General features: G+C 41.0%; 1 protein-coding gene across 3 annotated transcripts in view; it reads right to left on the minus strand.

The window, feature by feature from the left end:
- The window catches only part of fer1l6 (fer-1 like family member 6), a 44,626-nt gene extending 28,813 nt beyond the window's left edge, over positions 1–15,813 (minus strand). For 2 of the 3 annotated variants that reach the window (XM_078174648.1, XM_078174647.1), the window contains exons 1-15: positions 12,294–12,424; positions 9,004–9,086; positions 8,236–8,347; positions 5,438–5,492; positions 5,023–5,154; positions 4,847–4,909; positions 4,636–4,714; positions 4,370–4,526; positions 3,684–3,870; positions 3,401–3,502; positions 2,630–2,720; positions 2,329–2,446; positions 1,999–2,230; positions 1,268–1,376; positions 563–797 (exon numbers count right to left, since the gene is read on the minus strand). In XM_078174648.1, the coding sequence (XP_078030774.1) occupies positions 563–797; positions 1,268–1,376; positions 1,999–2,230; positions 2,329–2,446; positions 2,630–2,720; positions 3,401–3,502; positions 3,684–3,870; positions 4,370–4,526; positions 4,636–4,714; positions 4,847–4,909; positions 5,023–5,154; positions 5,438–5,492; positions 8,236–8,347; positions 9,004–9,086; positions 12,294–12,331 (1,793 nt within the window). In that variant the 5' untranslated portion in view covers positions 12,332–12,424. Of the gene's footprint in view, positions 1–562; positions 798–1,267; positions 1,377–1,998; positions 2,231–2,328; positions 2,447–2,629; positions 2,721–3,400; positions 3,503–3,683; positions 3,871–4,369; positions 4,527–4,635; positions 4,715–4,846; positions 4,910–5,022; positions 5,155–5,437; positions 5,493–8,235; positions 8,348–9,003; positions 9,087–12,293; positions 12,425–15,422 lie in introns of those variants that run through there. The other variant, XM_033617665.2, reaches the window with a different exon arrangement.
- Between the last annotated feature and the right edge of the window lie 2,516 nt (positions 15,814–18,329).

Below are 18,329 nucleotides of genomic sequence, written 5' to 3' on the forward strand. Positions count from 1 at the left end.
GGTGGGAGAGGCTTAGGACAGAGAAGAGAGAGCTGTAGGAGGAGGCTGTATTTCCCAATTCTGCTGTTTTTGTGCCTTGTGCAGATTTCTGCCTACCCCAGCTTTAACTCCAGGTCTGGATCTTGCAACCATATTTTTTCTAGAGTGATTAAAACCTCGGGAAAGTGCTTCTCTGCCGGGGAAGACAATGAGATGTGGTGGAAAATGGCTGAAAAAGTAAGTAAGTGGATCTGGAGCTAAGACTTTTCTGTCAAAATACTGTTTCTAATTTCCAGAATGTACTTTCACACTCAAGAATGTGGCCATCAAAGCAAGTGACTCCAAAGATTGTGAGGTGTAATTCAACGTGTCGTTATGCTGTAATCTCTTCTGGGAGCCACATTAGCCACATTCCTGCAAAAGTTACACAGCCTTGCTTTAAGGCCCTGTTTTCCTGCCAGTTAGCTGTAGTGCAAAATACAGCTGCAATAAAATCTACATCATGCAGAAGTACACACAAACAGAAAAATATCTTCTTAAGGTTCAACAGAGCGTCAAAAGTCAAACAACAAAGCGACTCAACTTGTTTCCTTCGACGATGAGTGGTTTTAGCGGGGGTGTGGTGGACTTAGAGGTCGAGGGGAACTCTGGAGCCTCTCTGGGTAGGAGAGGGGAGGACGGGGAGGTGGGCGAGGAGCTGAGAGAAGAGGAGGAAAACAGGTCACTGCTGTCTGGGACTTCCAATGCTTTTCGCCTTCTGGCAGCAGGACTGGGGGCTGGGACGGTGGGCTGCTGCTCCAAGACATTACCATAGTTACCTGAGGGAGGAAACCAAAGAAGAGGAGGGTTTCTTTATGAATCACCAGCGATAGTGGAAAGTAACTAAATATCTTTACACAAGTAATGTACTTAAGTACAGTTTTGAGGGTCTTGTACTTTACTGTATTTCTGCTCCACTACAGTTCTGGGGCAAATATAGTACTTTTTACTGCACTACATTTATTTGATGACTTGAGTGGCCAAGCGTTGGAGATATCGGTTGTAGAAACGTCTGCCTCCTCTCCAATATAAAGGATCCAGTTACTCAAGATAATTCACAGACCTTGTTATGAGCAAGCGCTAGCTAACATTACAGCTCAGTCAAGGTGGACGTCATTAATGATTACATCTCAATCTGTCATAAGCATGAGCCTCTTTTGTTGATGAGTAGATGCACAATTCTCTTTACGAGCAACACTTGAAAACAGAAGGGAGGAACAGGGTGAGGACAGTCAAACTGGCGACTCACCCAGGGAGAACTCGAAGCTGATGGGCTTGTCTCCGATCTTCCTGTCAATCATGGTGGCTTCAAACAACGCCCCAAACAGCAGGAAGCTCTCGTTGTTGTCTGGATTCAGCTGCACACAGATTCATCTCCATTATTCATTTATCTGTTTGTCAAATAGACTTTCAGTGTCATAATTTAAAAAAATACTTCTCCCTCAAAATTACCAGCTGTATATCAGATACTCACCCAGTGTTACACTGAATTTGTGACGAAAACTTCGTTTTTCTTGCATGAAAAAGGCAAACGTTTTTCATGAATTGAAGTCATTGGGAGCACATTTACAAACAGCAAAACTGTATCAAAACATCGATTTACAAACTCTCACACAACTCGTGCAGTATAATGCAAGTCTCATTTATCCAGTTGTGTACTCAGTACTTCCCAAACATAAAAACAAACTATTCACTATTCTTTGGCCATGGGAGGGTGTACTTGGTCTGCAACAATGTTTTGGTTGGTAGTCTGTGTCAAGTGGCGTCCACATGAATGCCAGGACCCAAAGTTTTGCGGCAGAACATTGCATTGTAACAAGATGACTGATGTTATTTCCCTCACCTGTCAGTGGTTTTAATGTTATGGCTGATTGGTGTATTTATAACCACCTGGTGTGACACAACCACATGGTATTATTAATTTTCTACATTATAGGAAGACACTGAAGACATTATTAAAAAAAAAAAAACCCTTCCTACCGCAGGTGGAGATTCCACAGGCAGGACCTCCGCCACAACTTTTCCTTTGTCATCTTCAGCAGCTCCTCCTGCTGCTGCTCCTGCTCCTCCTCCTGCAGGAGTCTTACCATCCTTCCCTCCGCCTTTTCCTGCTTTAGCATCCTTTAATGGCTTCACCATTTTGCTGAGTTTGGACTCCGAACCTGACCCTCCAGACAGGATCTCCACTGTCAGCTCCATGTATACCCGACCCCTGACACAGGCAGGAATTGGATATTTCTTTGGTCAATTATTACTCTCAGTTTTTTTTATAATAAAATGTCAAAATAATTATTATATTTTAACACTGACCTGTAGGACACGCCCTCTCCAATGCCCTCATTAAGCTCTGCTGTGTCGTCACCTAATGTATAGTTTCGGGCAGAGCCGTACAGGTTGATCCAAGCAGGACCAAAAGTTGGTAAAAACCCTGGAAAAAGAGAGAATAAGATGCAGAGAGATGAACAGTGGTCACCAGAATCAGTTCCTGCAGTGACTCCTCCCATCTAGAATATTATTCCTGTCTTTCCTTGCTTCCTTCCTCACTCCCCTGCACATATTTGTCCTTTCTCTTACCTTCCCACCCCACATCTCCCCCTTCATCTCTCCTCACCTCTGTCACCGTCCTGCTCGTTGGAGATGCGCCTCAAGTCAAAATAATGGGTTCCTATGGCAACATCGCTCATGCTTCCCTCATCCCAGACCTGTGAGGAGAGAGAAGCCAGAGTCAACACATAATTAGGGCGTGGCTGCTTTGAGTGACAGGTGTGTGCCATCCGTTGACAAGTCGCTACCACAGCAACAACACTGGTTAGGTATGGTAACCATGGCGAAATGGTCATTGTAACGTTTGGTCACCTAAAAACATCTTGTTCAGCCCCTAAAAGACAACCAATCGCTGTCACTGATGTTAAGTTTTTCTGATAAGTACATTTTGAATCGATTGTTTTCTAGCTTGTTTTTCACTAATGAAAATTAGCATTAGCATTATTACAGTTTACCATAGCTGTTAATGCACTGTGCTTACCAAGGTAGCAACTAGCGTTAGGGTTAGCTCCAACCTGTCATCCAAAAACCCTTCTGGCTCTAAAAATCCAAGATGGTTACTAAAATGCCAAACTTGGGGCTTTAAAACCGGAGTTCATGGACCAGTGGGTGACACCACGGTGGTTAGATTCATTATTTATACAATTTATGTCATAAACACATCAGAGTGTGAAGATCAGCCTCTCAACTCTGGATGGGAATATCCAAGGAGCACGTAACCGCAGCGTCATTGTTGTATCATATACTCTAATAGACTTGTATAATTCAGTTCTGCAAACTGGAGTCAAATTTGCAGAAAGCCAGTCCTTCCTTCTCTACATATTGCTGAGGTTCAGACCTGAATCTTCAGTCTCTGACACAGAGGGGGAAACATCTCTTGGAAGATGATCTGCTCGTTCCACACGGGGTCAGCTGTGGACCTCTGAGTGGATGTGCGACCCTGAGTGCAAAAGTAAGAAGAGGATTTACATGAAACAATGTGCTGAATTTCAAACAATCATTCAACAACTGTTAAGAAACCTGTACAATAGCTGCTGTGATCTTAAAAGCAGCTTCAGGATTAGTTTACAAATCAGCAGTTAATTAAAGTGACATCTGCTAGTAGTTGATATCCAACCTACCATATTTTTAAAGAAGCTGACGACTACATATGGGTCTATGAGTGCTGTGTTGTCTCCTATGAAGGCTTTGGTGACATTGGCCATGATGCTGGAGTTATTTCGAGGAAGGCCTTCAGCCCGATACACCTTCACACAGAAACGAGCCCACGGTCGCTCAGAGGGAAAACCTTCAGGTATCAGCAGGTTCCTGAGGTAAAGGACATCACAGCAACACATACATATTTTTTAACCCAGAGCAGAGTCCTCTGAGGACTTTGAGTATTCACAAAAAAACATTTTTGTGTTTCCAGAGGCACAGGGATGATTGGTCAAATGTTATCTTAAAAATAGCAGAGTATCGTCTGCATATAGGGAGGAGTATCAGATGGCACACTGAAATGTGTTTTAATGATAAAATTACATTAATTTATCATGTAAATATATACAACTGTCTGTGATTTAAGTCAGTAGGTAGTTGTACTTGTACTATATCCAATTTAAGGGTCAAGCATTGACATTTTCATGGGCCCCCCTTGGCCTTGGGCTGGGGTCATCTGTATCCTCTGACAGCTGTTATTAATGAAGGCATGAGGTCACAGGAACGACCAATCACAGCCATGCTGATATTTGCTACAACAGCATGACCTTAAGTGGGATGTTACTTAAATAACAAAAGGATAACAGTAAGAAATAGACGAGTATCATACTTGTCTATCTGCTCCTCAGCATCTTGTGCTTTTTGTCCTGGCTGCATGGCATCTCCTTTTGCCGAGACGCTGATGTCACACTTCACGTAACCTTTGACTCCAGTGCTGATGTCACTAGGATTGGTCAGCATTGCCCATTTATTGATGAACTGGTGACCTGAAGGAACAGGACGGAGACAGTAGAGGGACCTTTAGGTGGGACAGAGAGTTCAATCACTTTGAAGGCAACATGCAGCTGCCGTTAACCTCAGAAAGAGATGAGCTACCTGGCTGTTTGTAGACTGTCCACACATCCAGCTTAAAGGACCCCACAAAGAAACTCCTCAGCATTTTAGAGTGCATCACCTGAAGACAGAAAGATACACAGAGGAGAGACACTTGAAATTGATAGGCCACTGAAAAATCTGGCAACCGAAAAGTGCACCTAGTGATTTCTAAACAAGTATAATCAAGCTTTCTGCATTTATATTTACTCACTGTCAGCTTGATGACTTTGTCGAAGAATATCTCTTTGTGGGCAAAGAAGTCGAACACGAAATACTGACGGACAGAAGAGAAGGGGACAGTTAGACTGAGACACAGGTTCTTTTAAACTGGGTCTCTCAGATGAGTAATACCAGTGGGTTTTTCAGATTGCCCTAATTTATTCTCACCTCATTGTAAAAGGGAGCGTTGGTCCCTTCTTTGACTGACGTCTGTTTCTTCTCATCGCCGATCTCAATCACCACACTGGGGTCGATGTTTTCTCCCACCAGTTGCCGGGCCTCAGTGATGTTAATGGCAATCTGCGGGTCAGATAAACAGTTATACACTACAGCACATTTATTCCGATTTAGGCCTAACAGCATCCTGTTTATTACACATATTTATATATAATATATCTCACACTGTAAAGCACATCCTTTCTGTTGTCTGTTGTATTGTCTTCTTAATATTGTGTATATTTTCCTTCATATTTCAAACTGAATTTCTTTCATCAACCTTTTGCATCATTATCTTTTTCTGATTTTGTCTTAATTACATTTAACCCAAATATTGTCCATAACTGTGTGTTCTGTGTGTCGTTACCTGAAAACTCTGTGGTTTCCCTTCACTCTTCTGGATGAGAGTTTTCAGTTTGACCCTGTGGAAGTTTCAGTGTACAGGTCAGTGTCTCAATCTAAATACTAACAGAGTGATACAGAGGTGTCAGCCCAGTCGCCAGAAGCAAATGTTGGCATTGTACGTTCCTGCGAAACATGTATTGCAATTGTATGCTTCATATGTATCATATCAGAGTTTCTAAAGTGACATAGTATACAAGCTGACTTTGTCATCGTGAGGTGGAGGGAATGTCAGATGGTGTGATACTCAGGCGAGATGCTTGCCAAGCAGCAGACCACTGTTTGAGATCAACATACAACAGAACTGACTTTTTAGCCACCATACGTGGATATTTTTTTAGTGATCTGTTGCTGTGTTGTGGATACTGCTACAAAAAGCGCTTGTGTTTTGAATATCGGCCCCGATATCATCAAAATAGATGGATCGGGTATCAGAAAATGCAACCTATACCTGAGGCGATCCTTTCCCTTTAAATCTATTGCGACGCGAGCTATGTCATATGTCATGGAGCGAAAGAGAGAATCTGCTGTGTGGAGGTATTTCACATCATTTCAACTGCTGTTGCACAATTGTTTATTTTTGTTAACAATAAATAGTTCATCATTGCATTAATCTGTTTCATCTTGTTTCATTTTATCTTAGGAAAGAACTGTGTAGTCATCAATGCCTACACAGCCATCGATGCCTCTAGTCTTTTCTGTTCTACATGTAAAGGTATATAGCTTTTTAGGTCAACCATGGTATCGGATTGGTATCGGGTATCGGCTGATACTCAAAGCCACAGCATCAGGATCGGTATTGAAACTGAAAAAGCTGGATCAGTGCATCTCTATGCCATTTGCTATATATCCCCATGAAAAAGGCAACTCCATCTCCATCATGTTTTTTTTTTGTAAAATAGTCAAATAGCATCTATCTAAATGATATGCTTATTCCAAATAAACTATAATAAACTATTACAATTGTTAAAATGATAATTTCTCATTTTCTTTGGTATTTTTTGTGATATACAGACATGTAATGATAATTGCTGACTAATATGTATGCTGATGTTATCCAATGTCAAGTCTCTGATCATGTGACGAGATAATATGTCCACGATAGCACACACTAGAGCCCGTCATAATAGCATGCACTGGGGCCCATCATAATTACCTTATGCCACTGCTGCCAGGATAGTACTACAAAAAGCAAGTGTTTTTACTAAGACATTGCTGCTTTCCAGCAGGGACAGTGCCACAAAAAGCAAATAGTTTCTACCAGAACATTGCTACCTTTCCTGCCAGGAAGGCGTCACAAAATGTGAGTATTTCAGCGGTTAAAACATGATCTTTTCCTGACCATTAACAAGTGATTTTTGTGCCTAAACATAGACTCACAAGTCAGTCTTTGAACGCTTTGCTTAACTAAAGACTGATGTCTTTCTCCCTGGTTTTGTGTTTAGATGGGCGGATACAACTTCAAAGTTTAAAAAAACTCCCTACGTTGCAGAACCAATAGTAAATCCGCAAGGCGGTCCTTCGGTGGCTCGCTGAACTCTTGTGCTCGTAAACATAGTCCGACTGCGTTAAAAGTTTTAAACAGTTGCTGTAAGTACTTAATTTCCACAATCTTGTGGACTGAGCACACGTTTGATAAAACGGAGTTAAATCTCTCGGCATCCATTTTCAAGCTCTCTGTGTGTTTGTGTCCTTGCGGACGAGAAAAGGGGAGCGCACATTTCCGGGAGGGCGTGTCCTTTTCAAAAATGCAAGAGGCGTTGCTTTGTTGCCGGCCGTTTTCTCCAGTGTGTTAAACACACTTTAGAAAGGAGTGTCCCCAGACTATCAGAAGGCGGAGATCTCTGATTGTCTGGTGGCGAGACTAGCCTAAACATAACTACGTTACATACAGTGGGGTTGAAAAGTTAAGAAACAAAGTTTTAATGTATCCACTAGGGCTTAGCGAGTACAGCATTATCTGTATCTCTGTCTGTATCTATTCAACCAACTAAATTATCTGTATCCGTACTCAGACTGGGTGGAGTTTATGCCAGAAGTGGGTGGGATTTAAATAGAAAGTGGGTTGGGCCTAATCAAAAGTTGTTATTTTAAGCCTGAAATGTACATATATTATTTATATAGATATTTCTAGATATTTATTACCTATGAGACAAGAGTAACAGATTAAACATAGCTACCCAAATCACGATTTTCCTTTATCACAAGTACAGATAATTACACATTTTGCTTGTATGACATTCGTACTCCTCACAAGGACATTATCTTTACCGGATACTCGTTTCATCTGAGTATTCAGCTCAACCCCCAATATCAGCTGAATAATGACACACAAATGTAACGTATCCGTGGTTTGCAGAAACACACAATGCCAACATTTATTCTGGTGATTGTGTTGGAAATAAGTGCCTATCACAGTCACTCATGATCAGGACACAGTAAAGTGTCATCCAGACTGATCAGCACAACACAGTCAACCACAAACACACACAACACTGAATTAATGAAGCACAAAGATGAACAAAAGCTGGACACACAGGTGACAGGATCCGCCGTTCCAAACTTCATATCTACTTTAGGAAGGTTGACAATAATTTCTGATGTGTTCGAGCATCAACAAGGCATTTTGTTTTTAATGTATGACATCAAATGCACCACTACAAATAGTAATTTCGGGGTGAATTCTAACTATATTACTTTCACTTTTCAGTATCTGCTCCTAAACACTGTATATAAAAGTTATGTAGTGTGAATACTTTATACCTCTTGTTGTTTGGTCTGATTCTGGTTCTGACTTCAGAGGTTTCTGGTTGGTCCTCAGTGTTTTCTCCCTCCAGCAGTTGAGACTCTTCAGGGGGCACCTCAGCCTCACTGTCTACAGAGACACACACTGACCTTTATTTTGCACAACTTCTTTTAGCCAGAAAACCTGATGTGTATGGTCTACACTGCACTTACTGTGAGCTACGTATCAGTGGCAAAGGTCAGTGAGGTTGTGCTGTGCATGCTTACAAATCTTGGCAAACAGTGTGAGCTCTTGGTCGTCAGCCATCTTTTAAGCTAACTAGCAACAGAAGTGACATAACTCAAGAGGGAGAGAGAGTTTTGGTGTGTAGTTGTGGCTCTGAAATGACTTTGGAATATTCAACACTATGCAGATGTTCATGTCAGATTCATTCACACTGACTGATCCCGCTCCCACATCCCGTTTAACGCAGACACATTTGAAACCACAGAAGATAATGACCATGTTAAAATCATTTCAGAGGACGTTTATTAGCACACTGGTTAAACAGGGCCAATTACATCCTGTGATGAATGACGCTTTGTGTCCTCAGAAACCGAAATGACCCATAATTACTGTTACAGCAGAATTCAACATGTGACTGTTTGACAAGGGTTAGTCTCACCCACAGTGATATGACAGGTAGAATTACTCTATTGTACACTATAAATACAACCAAGATTGTGAGGCTGTGTGTGTGTGAGTGTTGTGTGTGCGTGTATGTGTGTTTGTTTTCCAGGCCTTACCCAGAGCTCCCTTGTTTGCCAGGACCAGGTCTGTGTTGACTTTCTTCTTCTTCTTTTTCAGGCCAAACATCAACTTGGCCTTTCTGCTCAAGGAAGAGGGAGAGAACTTTCTGTCAGTCAGATCTTATTTTTAACCTCCTCTGCTACAAATTACCTTCATAACAGGAGTTTATCTTTGTCCCTGGGGTCCCATACGCTCTCCAGTTCAACACACATTAACGTCCCTATTGTGTTCACTTTCTCATCACTCTATGTCCCTAAAATAGCTTTGGCTTACTCTGCATATCAATACATAAAACATGTCAGACAAAGAGCCATAGACAGATTGAAATGTAAGATTAAAACTGATGAGGGCAGACCCTACACTGTAGCCTACGCCACTGTGAGCATTTGTACTTGTGCGGTGGTGTGTCTGTGTCACTCTGCAGGTACACCTCCAAAACACTTATCGGCCGTGGGGTTTCTGTGAAGTGCTGTAAAGTTTAGTTGATTCAAAACACACATTAAACACACATTAAACATGGCTTAATAGCGACAATTTCAAACACAAGTACACAAATTAGCTTCACTATAACTCCTAGGATTCACAGACAAACACTTGTCTTTATCTGGACACATTTTCCCCACAAATACAACATGCTAATGTTATTAGCACAAGCTTATGGCATTTTACATTGTATAAATTAGCCTAGCAGCTAGAGTAGATCTCCTCTGCTCATATGAAGCCAGGATAAATCACACACACAACTTAAAATGCTATTTCTGCGGAGGCTTTATTGTCTTCACAATTTATTGTTTCTTATCTGTGAAATTAAAGTAAATAATGTTTCCACTGAGGGAAATGGTTTCAGTTTACAGAAGGCTACAGCGTAGGGTATGGTCAGCGTAAAGCCTATGCAGAGGTATAAATCTCGCTTAAAAGTGTGTGAAGAGGTTTTCATACGCTTTTCCAGGTCTTTTTTCACGAACTGTAACCTGTTTGGAAATGGGAATTAAACTTGTTGTCTCCCTTAGCCAGCCCTTTTTTTCCTTCCTTAAAACTACAGTTGGTAACGTTTATTAAAATAAGTTTGTGTCATATTTGCTGAAACTGTCACTATATTCCTACAGAAGTACATGAGACAGACAGTCTGTGAAAAAAATTGTGTCCCTACTACTGGTTCTAATGGCCGTCGCTAAAATCAGACTGTGGCACACCAAAAATAACCAATTAGAGCCGAGGACTTGCTAGTGTAGCTGTCAATCATGTCAATCACTGCTCGTGAACTGTGGTCAAACTGTAAAACTAGGCATTCATTCATTCATTTTCCATGACTGCTTATCATGTTGGGGGTCGCAGTATGCTGGAGTCTATCCCAGCTGACACTGGGTGAGAGGCAGGGTTCACCCTGGACAGGTCACCAGACTATCACAAAGCTGACACATAGAGACAGACAACCATTCACACTCACATTCATACCTATGGACAATTTAGAGTCACCAATTAACCTGCATGTCTTTGGACTGTGGGAGGAAGCTGGAGCACCTGGAGGAAACCCACGCTGACACAGGCAGAACAGGCAAACTCCACACAGAAGGGCTCCCCCACCCTGGGTTCAAACCAGGAATCCTTTTGCTTTGAGGCGACAGTGTTAACCACTGCGCTGCCTCAAACTGGCATCACTAATCAAATATAAATCAAGATTCTGTTTTGTCAGTTGCCAGTCACAGCAGCCTCACACATGTAGGCAGGGGTGTTTCTCTTGGGTTCAAGAGATCTTCCACTGGCACTTTTTTTTATAAACAAGCTCCATTTTGATGCTTTTTTATGCACTCTGGCAGCTTACGTGTATTAACAGTACAGAAAACATTCCCATTTTGAATCAGTTATTTCCATTGTGAACTAGAAAATGGTTGGGGGCTCACTCAGCACCCTATCCGGGACCAGATTTGGCCCGTGGGCTGTAAGTTGAGTGTCACTGCTGTATAGGATGTGGCTGCAGCAGCAATCAGCCAATCACACGTCGCATCAAATTACAGATTGCTTGTGGTGATTGGCTGTGAGCTTTTTTGAGATCTGGGTACATAAAGGATTGAGGCAGGACTGGAAAAGCTTCGATAAGACTTTGTACTGGGTCATTTCCATCGATACTTGCAGGTATTGAGTACCAATTACCAGCCCTACTCACTAGTGCAAAAGTTTTCGGCTAACTTCCCCAGTCATGTAACATATGAGTCGTACCATTTACAAAACATAATTTATGCTGCTTGCATAAAATCTGCAACCTAGATTTTATTTTACACCTGAAATGTGGTATTTTTTTCTAGGTATTTTTTCTGACCTTATTCCAATGATATCTTAATTGGAATAATGCTGATATTTTCCTTTTGAGTGATGACAAAAGCTCTTTTTTTCCACTCAGTGTTAATGCTCCTCCACCACCAGTTTCCAGAACAGGGAAAAAAAGATCCTTATCTGAAATCTTATTAAACATAAAAGATAAGGGGACACTTCAGGTGAATGGGGTTAAATTTTAAACTCATAGATATTACCATGAAACTTCCCTGGCTGATTACTTAGATTAAGACAATTATTTTTTTGTGTTACAGGATTTCTGAAATGTGATGTTTAAATATGCAAAAAGACATTATCTAACTAAATTTGTTCCAATTTGCATACATTTTAAAAACAGAAATCTGAACACTGGATGAAACCAGGTTTAAAATTCTTGTTTTATTTTGTTGAGAGTCAAAGGTTTTACAAAGTGAATTTTGGATATCACTTTTTTTTTTTTAAATCACTGCATAAATACAACCCCCTTCAAAATTCTTGTCTTATTTTTTTTTTCGACATATTTGGGTAAGAGGTTTTTTAAAGAGGGAACTCCGTGAATCAGAAAATACTGTCAACAGCCATTAAAAAAATAAATTGGCACCATGTTTTCGGGAATAAAACTTTCTCTGAAGCAGGCTATGAATGATATTTGAACAAATCCCCCTGTAAAAACCTCCAGAGTATAGATATAAATAAAACTGGATATGGATTACATATCACCAGGAAATCTCAAAGTAGATTACTTACATTAAAATGATTATTTTTGTATAGGAATTTTCTGAATTGTTATGTTTAAATATGTAAATGAGGCATTATCTAGTTAATTCTTTGTATAAATTTCCAGAACAAAAACCTGCCCATGTATATTTCGGATGTTTTCTTTCCACTACTCCGACAGTAGACTCCCCTTAAGAATATTTAGAAAAATTCAGATGCAGCAAAATGTTCAGAAATCCTTTAAAGTGCAACTGCTCACCGGCGCTGTGTTGCAGGACTGTCTGAGGGATTCATCATGCTGAAGTCCAGAGAAGTCTTCTTGTTTTTTTATGAACAAGTTCCTCAGTTTACATCTAAAAACTAACTTCCAACAAACATCTGGTTGCTTTCCTGCGCTCTGAATGCTGAAGGTTGTCAAAGGATTTGTTGCCTCCTCATCTCCCTCCTCTCAAGACATAAGGCATAAGATATAAGACATCATCCCTCTCTTGGACAAAGCTGAGTCATACAATGTACATTCATCACCTGAGTGGCCCTGGTTAGTTTACAGTACAGAATTATCCTGTCAGCTTTCTGGTCAACATTATTTGCTCACAACTTTTCAGCCTTTCATCATCTGACATGACAGCACTGTAAATAAAGACTTATGGAAACATCCCTCAACTCGTCCTCACGGAAAAACCAGCACCCTCTCCTCATGCCCAAATCATTCACTTGATCCAGCCTTACGTGTCCCTCAAACCTGACCGTCCAGCTCAGCTCCTTCCTCCTCGAGCTAAAGAAAATATTTTGATCCTATCTCGCCCCGTGTTTAACTTGCTGTGGTTCCAGCAGCTCATTTTCTTTACAGTGTTGGGTTAGTTTGTGGTTTAGGTAAAGGGACCTGCCCTTCTCGCTCCATTTAGGAGCTATTCACACATCTCAGAGAGTATCACTGTTTACTAACGCTGCTCACGCAACAATGTTCTCATGAGAGGGTTTCGACTCAGCAGCGTTTTCAAATCTAGCAGCCACTTGCATATTATACCTGCAAATGGTAAACTGAAAGTTTATTAAGCGTAAAGTAGTGGTTATTTTACTGTTAACAAGCAGTCATTCATTCATTCTCCGTCTGTAACAGCTTATCCTGTTAGGAGTTGCAGGTGTGCTGGAGTCTATCCCAGCTGACACTGGGTGAGAGGCAGGGTACACTCTGGACAGGTCACCAGACTATCACAGGGCTGACACATAGAGACAGACAACCATTCACACTCACATTCACACCTACGGACAATTAACAGTCACCAATTAACCTGCATTAATTAATAATGTGTACTCATCCGTAGTAATGCCACAGCTGTTGCTGTAACAATGACAACTCCTCAAAATGGCAACACATTAGCTGCCACAAACATCCTCCCTACGTTGTTTGTGGTTGCAGAACAGTCACTTCACTATCACTGTATTTGCCCTGACAATAGGCGGTATCCACCCACCAGATGTTGCTTACCAGAAAAATGTAAACAGATGCTTCAAGACATATAAAAATACTTTGCTTTTGAATAATAATTTGTGTCTAGTATCTGTAGAGCTGCACGATAATATTGGCACGTCATCGGTATCAGATGCTAAAATACTGCACAGCTGTTCACTGATGGTTTTACAACTCTGGAAAGCACCCATGGTGGCAGCCATTTTATCTTCAGTCTAATGTGACCATTTCATTATACAGTCAGGGTTCCCACACCTTCTTAAACATCATATTCAAGGCCTTTTCAATGACAATCCAGGCCCAGTTCCCTCAAAATCAAAGACCTGACGTGACTCAGTTTAAACATAGATCAAGGTTAATTCAGCCCCGTCACCAGAAGAAATGTTGGCATTGTAGGTTTCTGCAAACCACAAATAAATTACAACTGTACGTTTCTTTGTATCATATCAACGTTTCTAAAGTGAGCAGACATCATCAGGAGGTGGAGGTGAAGGTGGATGATATGATACCTGGGTGAGATGCCTGCCAAGATGCAGACCAACGGAGACCACTGTTGGAGACAGTCAGAATAAAACCAGCTGGTTAATACTGACATAACTCAGCTTCCTGTGGGGACAACTGCATCTAAACCAGGTATTCTGAGCCAAATAATGATCTTCTAATTGGGTTTTGTGGCTAAAGATAACCACACATTTACCACAGCAATGTTGAAACATAAAGAAAGGTTCAGTTTCAATGTGTCGGACTATAACGCACAAATGTGACATATCCGTCATGTGCAGAAACGTACTTGCCAACATTTATTTTGGTGAGTGTGAGTGAGTTGGGCTAATTACTGTTACAACACTGAGAATTTTCATAATGAGAAATCAGAAGCTTTACAGAAGCTTACAGACAATTTAACAACAATGCAGCAACTGTGGGAGACACACACACAGACAGCGGCACGTAGCCTATGTTAACATTAACTTTAAAATAATATCTGGGCGTCCAGTGGCTTAGTGGGGAGAGCGGGTATCCCATATACGAAGGTAACGCTCTTGCAGCAGCAGCTGCAGGCTCAGTTCCAGCCTGCTGCCCCTTTGCAGCATGTCATCCCCCCTTTCACTGTCCTATCTAATAAAGGCAAAAAATAAATAAATGAATAAATAAATAAATAAATAAAAAATCCCCCCAAAAATCTAAATAACTTCAATTTCTTTCATTGCACAAAAGATATGAATTCAGGCACTTTCTAAGACCCATGTTAATTTATGTCTATTTTCAAAAACTGTCAAAGCCTTGATTTTTTTCCTGCAAATTTACAAATGTATAAGGGTTTCAAGGACCTTTGGAGACTAGGGTTTAATCCTAGGAAACAACCAAACTACGTCTTATTTCCCAGGGAATATAATATGAGGAAAAACAAGTTACGCTCTAGGCATAAACCAGAAAGGCTGATATATACAAAACATATGTATTACTACAAAGATTCAGATACATAAGGACTACAAAGATACGGAAAGGACTTTACGTCCTCCCATGCAGGGATGCAAAACTCAGCAGCACAACTTTAAGGTACTTAACATTAATCACCCAAAGTTGAGCCAGTTGTTTTGCTAGATAATCCTGCATTTTCCAGAGCTTCTGCTGTGCCAACAGTGGTGTCACTGAAGCGAACGAAGAGGACACGGTCTGAACACAACCCTCACAGGTGCGTGTGTTGCTGTTAGACAAAACAAGAAGTCCCTAAAAATACATAGGACTTAAGGTTTACGGCAATCTTTAAACCTTTGGAAGATCCTTTCTCTTTCTCTCTGGACCATGGAAACTAAACTACACAGACTTTACATAGATTAAGTTCAGATTAGCCGAATGTTAAAAATCCAAGCACAGTAAAACATAAAGTTAGCCTGTTGATTCAAGTGGTCCCCCTACCTTAGTTTGGGATCCATGGCTGCAGTCAGAGATCAGTGTCACTCATCAGTTCAGTCAGCTGGACACGCTCTGCTGCATCCTGTGTGCATGTGTTGGCTCAGACAGAGTTAGACGTTAAGATGAAGTAACAGCCTGACATAGTGATTGGTGGATGAACTGTTTGTTCAGAGGATGAAGTTGTAAAACAGAGGGAATATGTGACTGATGCATGGCCAGCTCCTTATTCATTTGAATAGCTGCTGGTGAGTTCAAGAGTGTCTCCAGAAACAGCTCCCATAAAGCAGTATTAGTAGTAATCTGGATACTGTTGGTAGAAGTACTAGTATTCATTGTATTGTATTAATATCAGCAGTCAGACATGGCTGGTATCTTTAACAGTCAGCAACTCACCAAAACAGATAAAAAGCCTCCAAGTGAGAGGAAAAATGTTCTGATTTTGGGGTGAACTGTCCCTTTAACAATAAAATAGCATTCATCAGCTGCCCATCACACATGGAGGAACACGGAGATACAGAAGCAGCAGATCTAAGTACCTGATCTGCGTGTGTGTGTGTGTATGTGTGCATGGAGACTGGAAATCATGTGACCAGGATGTATGAAAGTGGTAGAGTTAACAAATCCACCTCTGGTAAACACAGCAGTCACACCTCGTCAGTCGGGGAGGATCAGCAGACGCACACCAGCTGTCTGATCACCAGGTGGAGTGGACTCCATCAACAATTATAGTATATCAGCAGAACCACTTTCACATCACAAATATATGAACTTTATTTGATCACATCTTGACTTCTCAACAGAGTCAGAGAACAATTATATATGAGCTTTAAAGTAGTTTTGGTCCATTTTGTCGTTTATGACAACTGTATGAGGAGTTACTTCTATATAACTCACCTGTTTAAATGTTGTTAAGGCTTTAAGTTATACAAAATTAAGGGTGTGGCCGCTTTGAGTAACAGGTCAGTACCATCCGTTGGCAAGTCACTGCCACAATAACGTTGGTTTGGTAACGTAACCGTGGAAAAACTCCAGTCACAGTGTATAGCTGTAGCTGTCACTATTTCAGTGTGTTTTCAGGTCAGAAAAGTTAATTGTAACGTCTCTCTAAGGAGTCAGTTGTTCCGTTTTTCCTGTAAGTGCATTTATTTTTAATGGATTTAAGCCTGTTTTTTTGCTAGCAAAAATCAGCATTAGCATTATTACTGTTAATCATAGCTGTAAATGCACTGCGCTAACCAAGCTAGCAGCTAGTATCACTGTTAGCTCAACCAACTCGCCCAAATATGTTCACTTCAGGCATCAAAATGGGAGTTCACAAACTAATGGGTGACAACACAGGGCCTACATATATTATTTTATCCAGGGGGTTGGGGGACACGTATCAAATTGGAGGTTGCAGCCATGGGTGCAGATCTGATGACAAGTTTGGGGGGGGACACAATCAGTTGTGATTTTTTTTTTTTAATTACACGCGTGCAAATCATGCCCACAGAGCGCTTGAGATTGCCAGCATATTTCACGATTTCATAGAGGCTCATCACCAAGTCATTCAAAAAGCATTACAAAGAGAATCATATGCTTACCTTTACTGTTTATTTCTCTTAAACAGCCAGTAGTACATGGAACCAGCCATCACCCTCCTTTTCACTGCTTCGCTGTTAGTTAATGCTACTTCTAGTTTCAGGGTCTCAGGCATGTTATGTCCACTCACGTTCTCATCTGTCGCCTCTCACGGATTCCCATTTCTCCTCATCATCTTCCCTTTCTCCCAGTATATAGGGCTACTGTATACATTTGTTCAATTTCAATCATTTAAGCTATTTAGAATTGGGGGGGACAACTTGTGTTTTTTAGAATTTGGGGGGGACATGTCCCCCCGTCCCCCCCGGGATCTGCACCCATGTATCAAAAACAAAAACAAAATTTATATAGTAACTTACATAAAATTAAATATATAAATTTATATAAATTTTGAGTGCCAAACACTTGATTTTCGGTTTTATAGTCACGTTTCTTGCACCAATTAGTGCATTTTTTATTTTGTCAATATTAGGGTGCTTTCAGACCTCGAGCTGTCTTTCTTTGGTCTGAATCAGGGACTTATTTTGTTACAAAGTTGTATAATTGCCTAGAGTTGGTTCGTGTTCTCACGGCAGCATTTACAAGAGGACCAGATCAAATGCCTTGTGTGAGAAAGCTGCTCTTGATTGGTCAGAATTTCCATGTGGGAAAAATCCAGGAAGTAAAGCAAACGTTGAAGAAGAGTACACTTGCAAGATAAATGTGACACTTTCTAATGTCACAATGGAGGGACAACTACGCAGGTTGATTTTAGCGCTGCTCATCGTGGACTATATTGCTGTCATTGTTCATTTTAGTCAAAGCATACAGTTTGAAAACGAGGCGCGGCTCCAACTAGAAAACAATGTTTTGATGCATTGGATGTGCTGAATGTGCATATTAAGGCAGTACAGGAGGAGGTGCACATTAATAATCCTCCAGGACTGTAACATGCTCATGTTTAACCCAAACAATGTGTCATGTGACTGCAGTTGGTTCAGATCCAGGTCGGAACACGTTCTCACCACAAACGAACTGCGCCAGAGTTCGTTTGTAACCGGACTGAGACCACCTCTTCAAGAAGGTCTTGGTCTGGTTGTTTTGGTGCCCAAACGAACCGCACTTAGGGGGCAAATGAACTTGAGTTGACTGGACCGAACCAAACAGGGCAGGTGTGAAAGCACGCCAAGAATCTAATACCTTCAGTTCTTATTTGGAGGGGTAAGCCTGTTCTAAATTTTGAGGGTACCATGTTCCCTGCAAACAATATCGTCTTCTGGACATTGTTCACCATATCAAAACAAAACTATAGTGTCTTCAAAGCTAAATATTGTGACACTTCAAACACAC

Source organism: Epinephelus lanceolatus, chromosome 14 (genome assembly GCF_041903045.1).
Source record: "Epinephelus lanceolatus isolate andai-2023 chromosome 14, ASM4190304v1, whole genome shotgun sequence".
NCBI classification, from domain to species: domain Eukaryota; kingdom Metazoa; phylum Chordata; class Actinopteri; order Perciformes; family Serranidae; genus Epinephelus; species Epinephelus lanceolatus.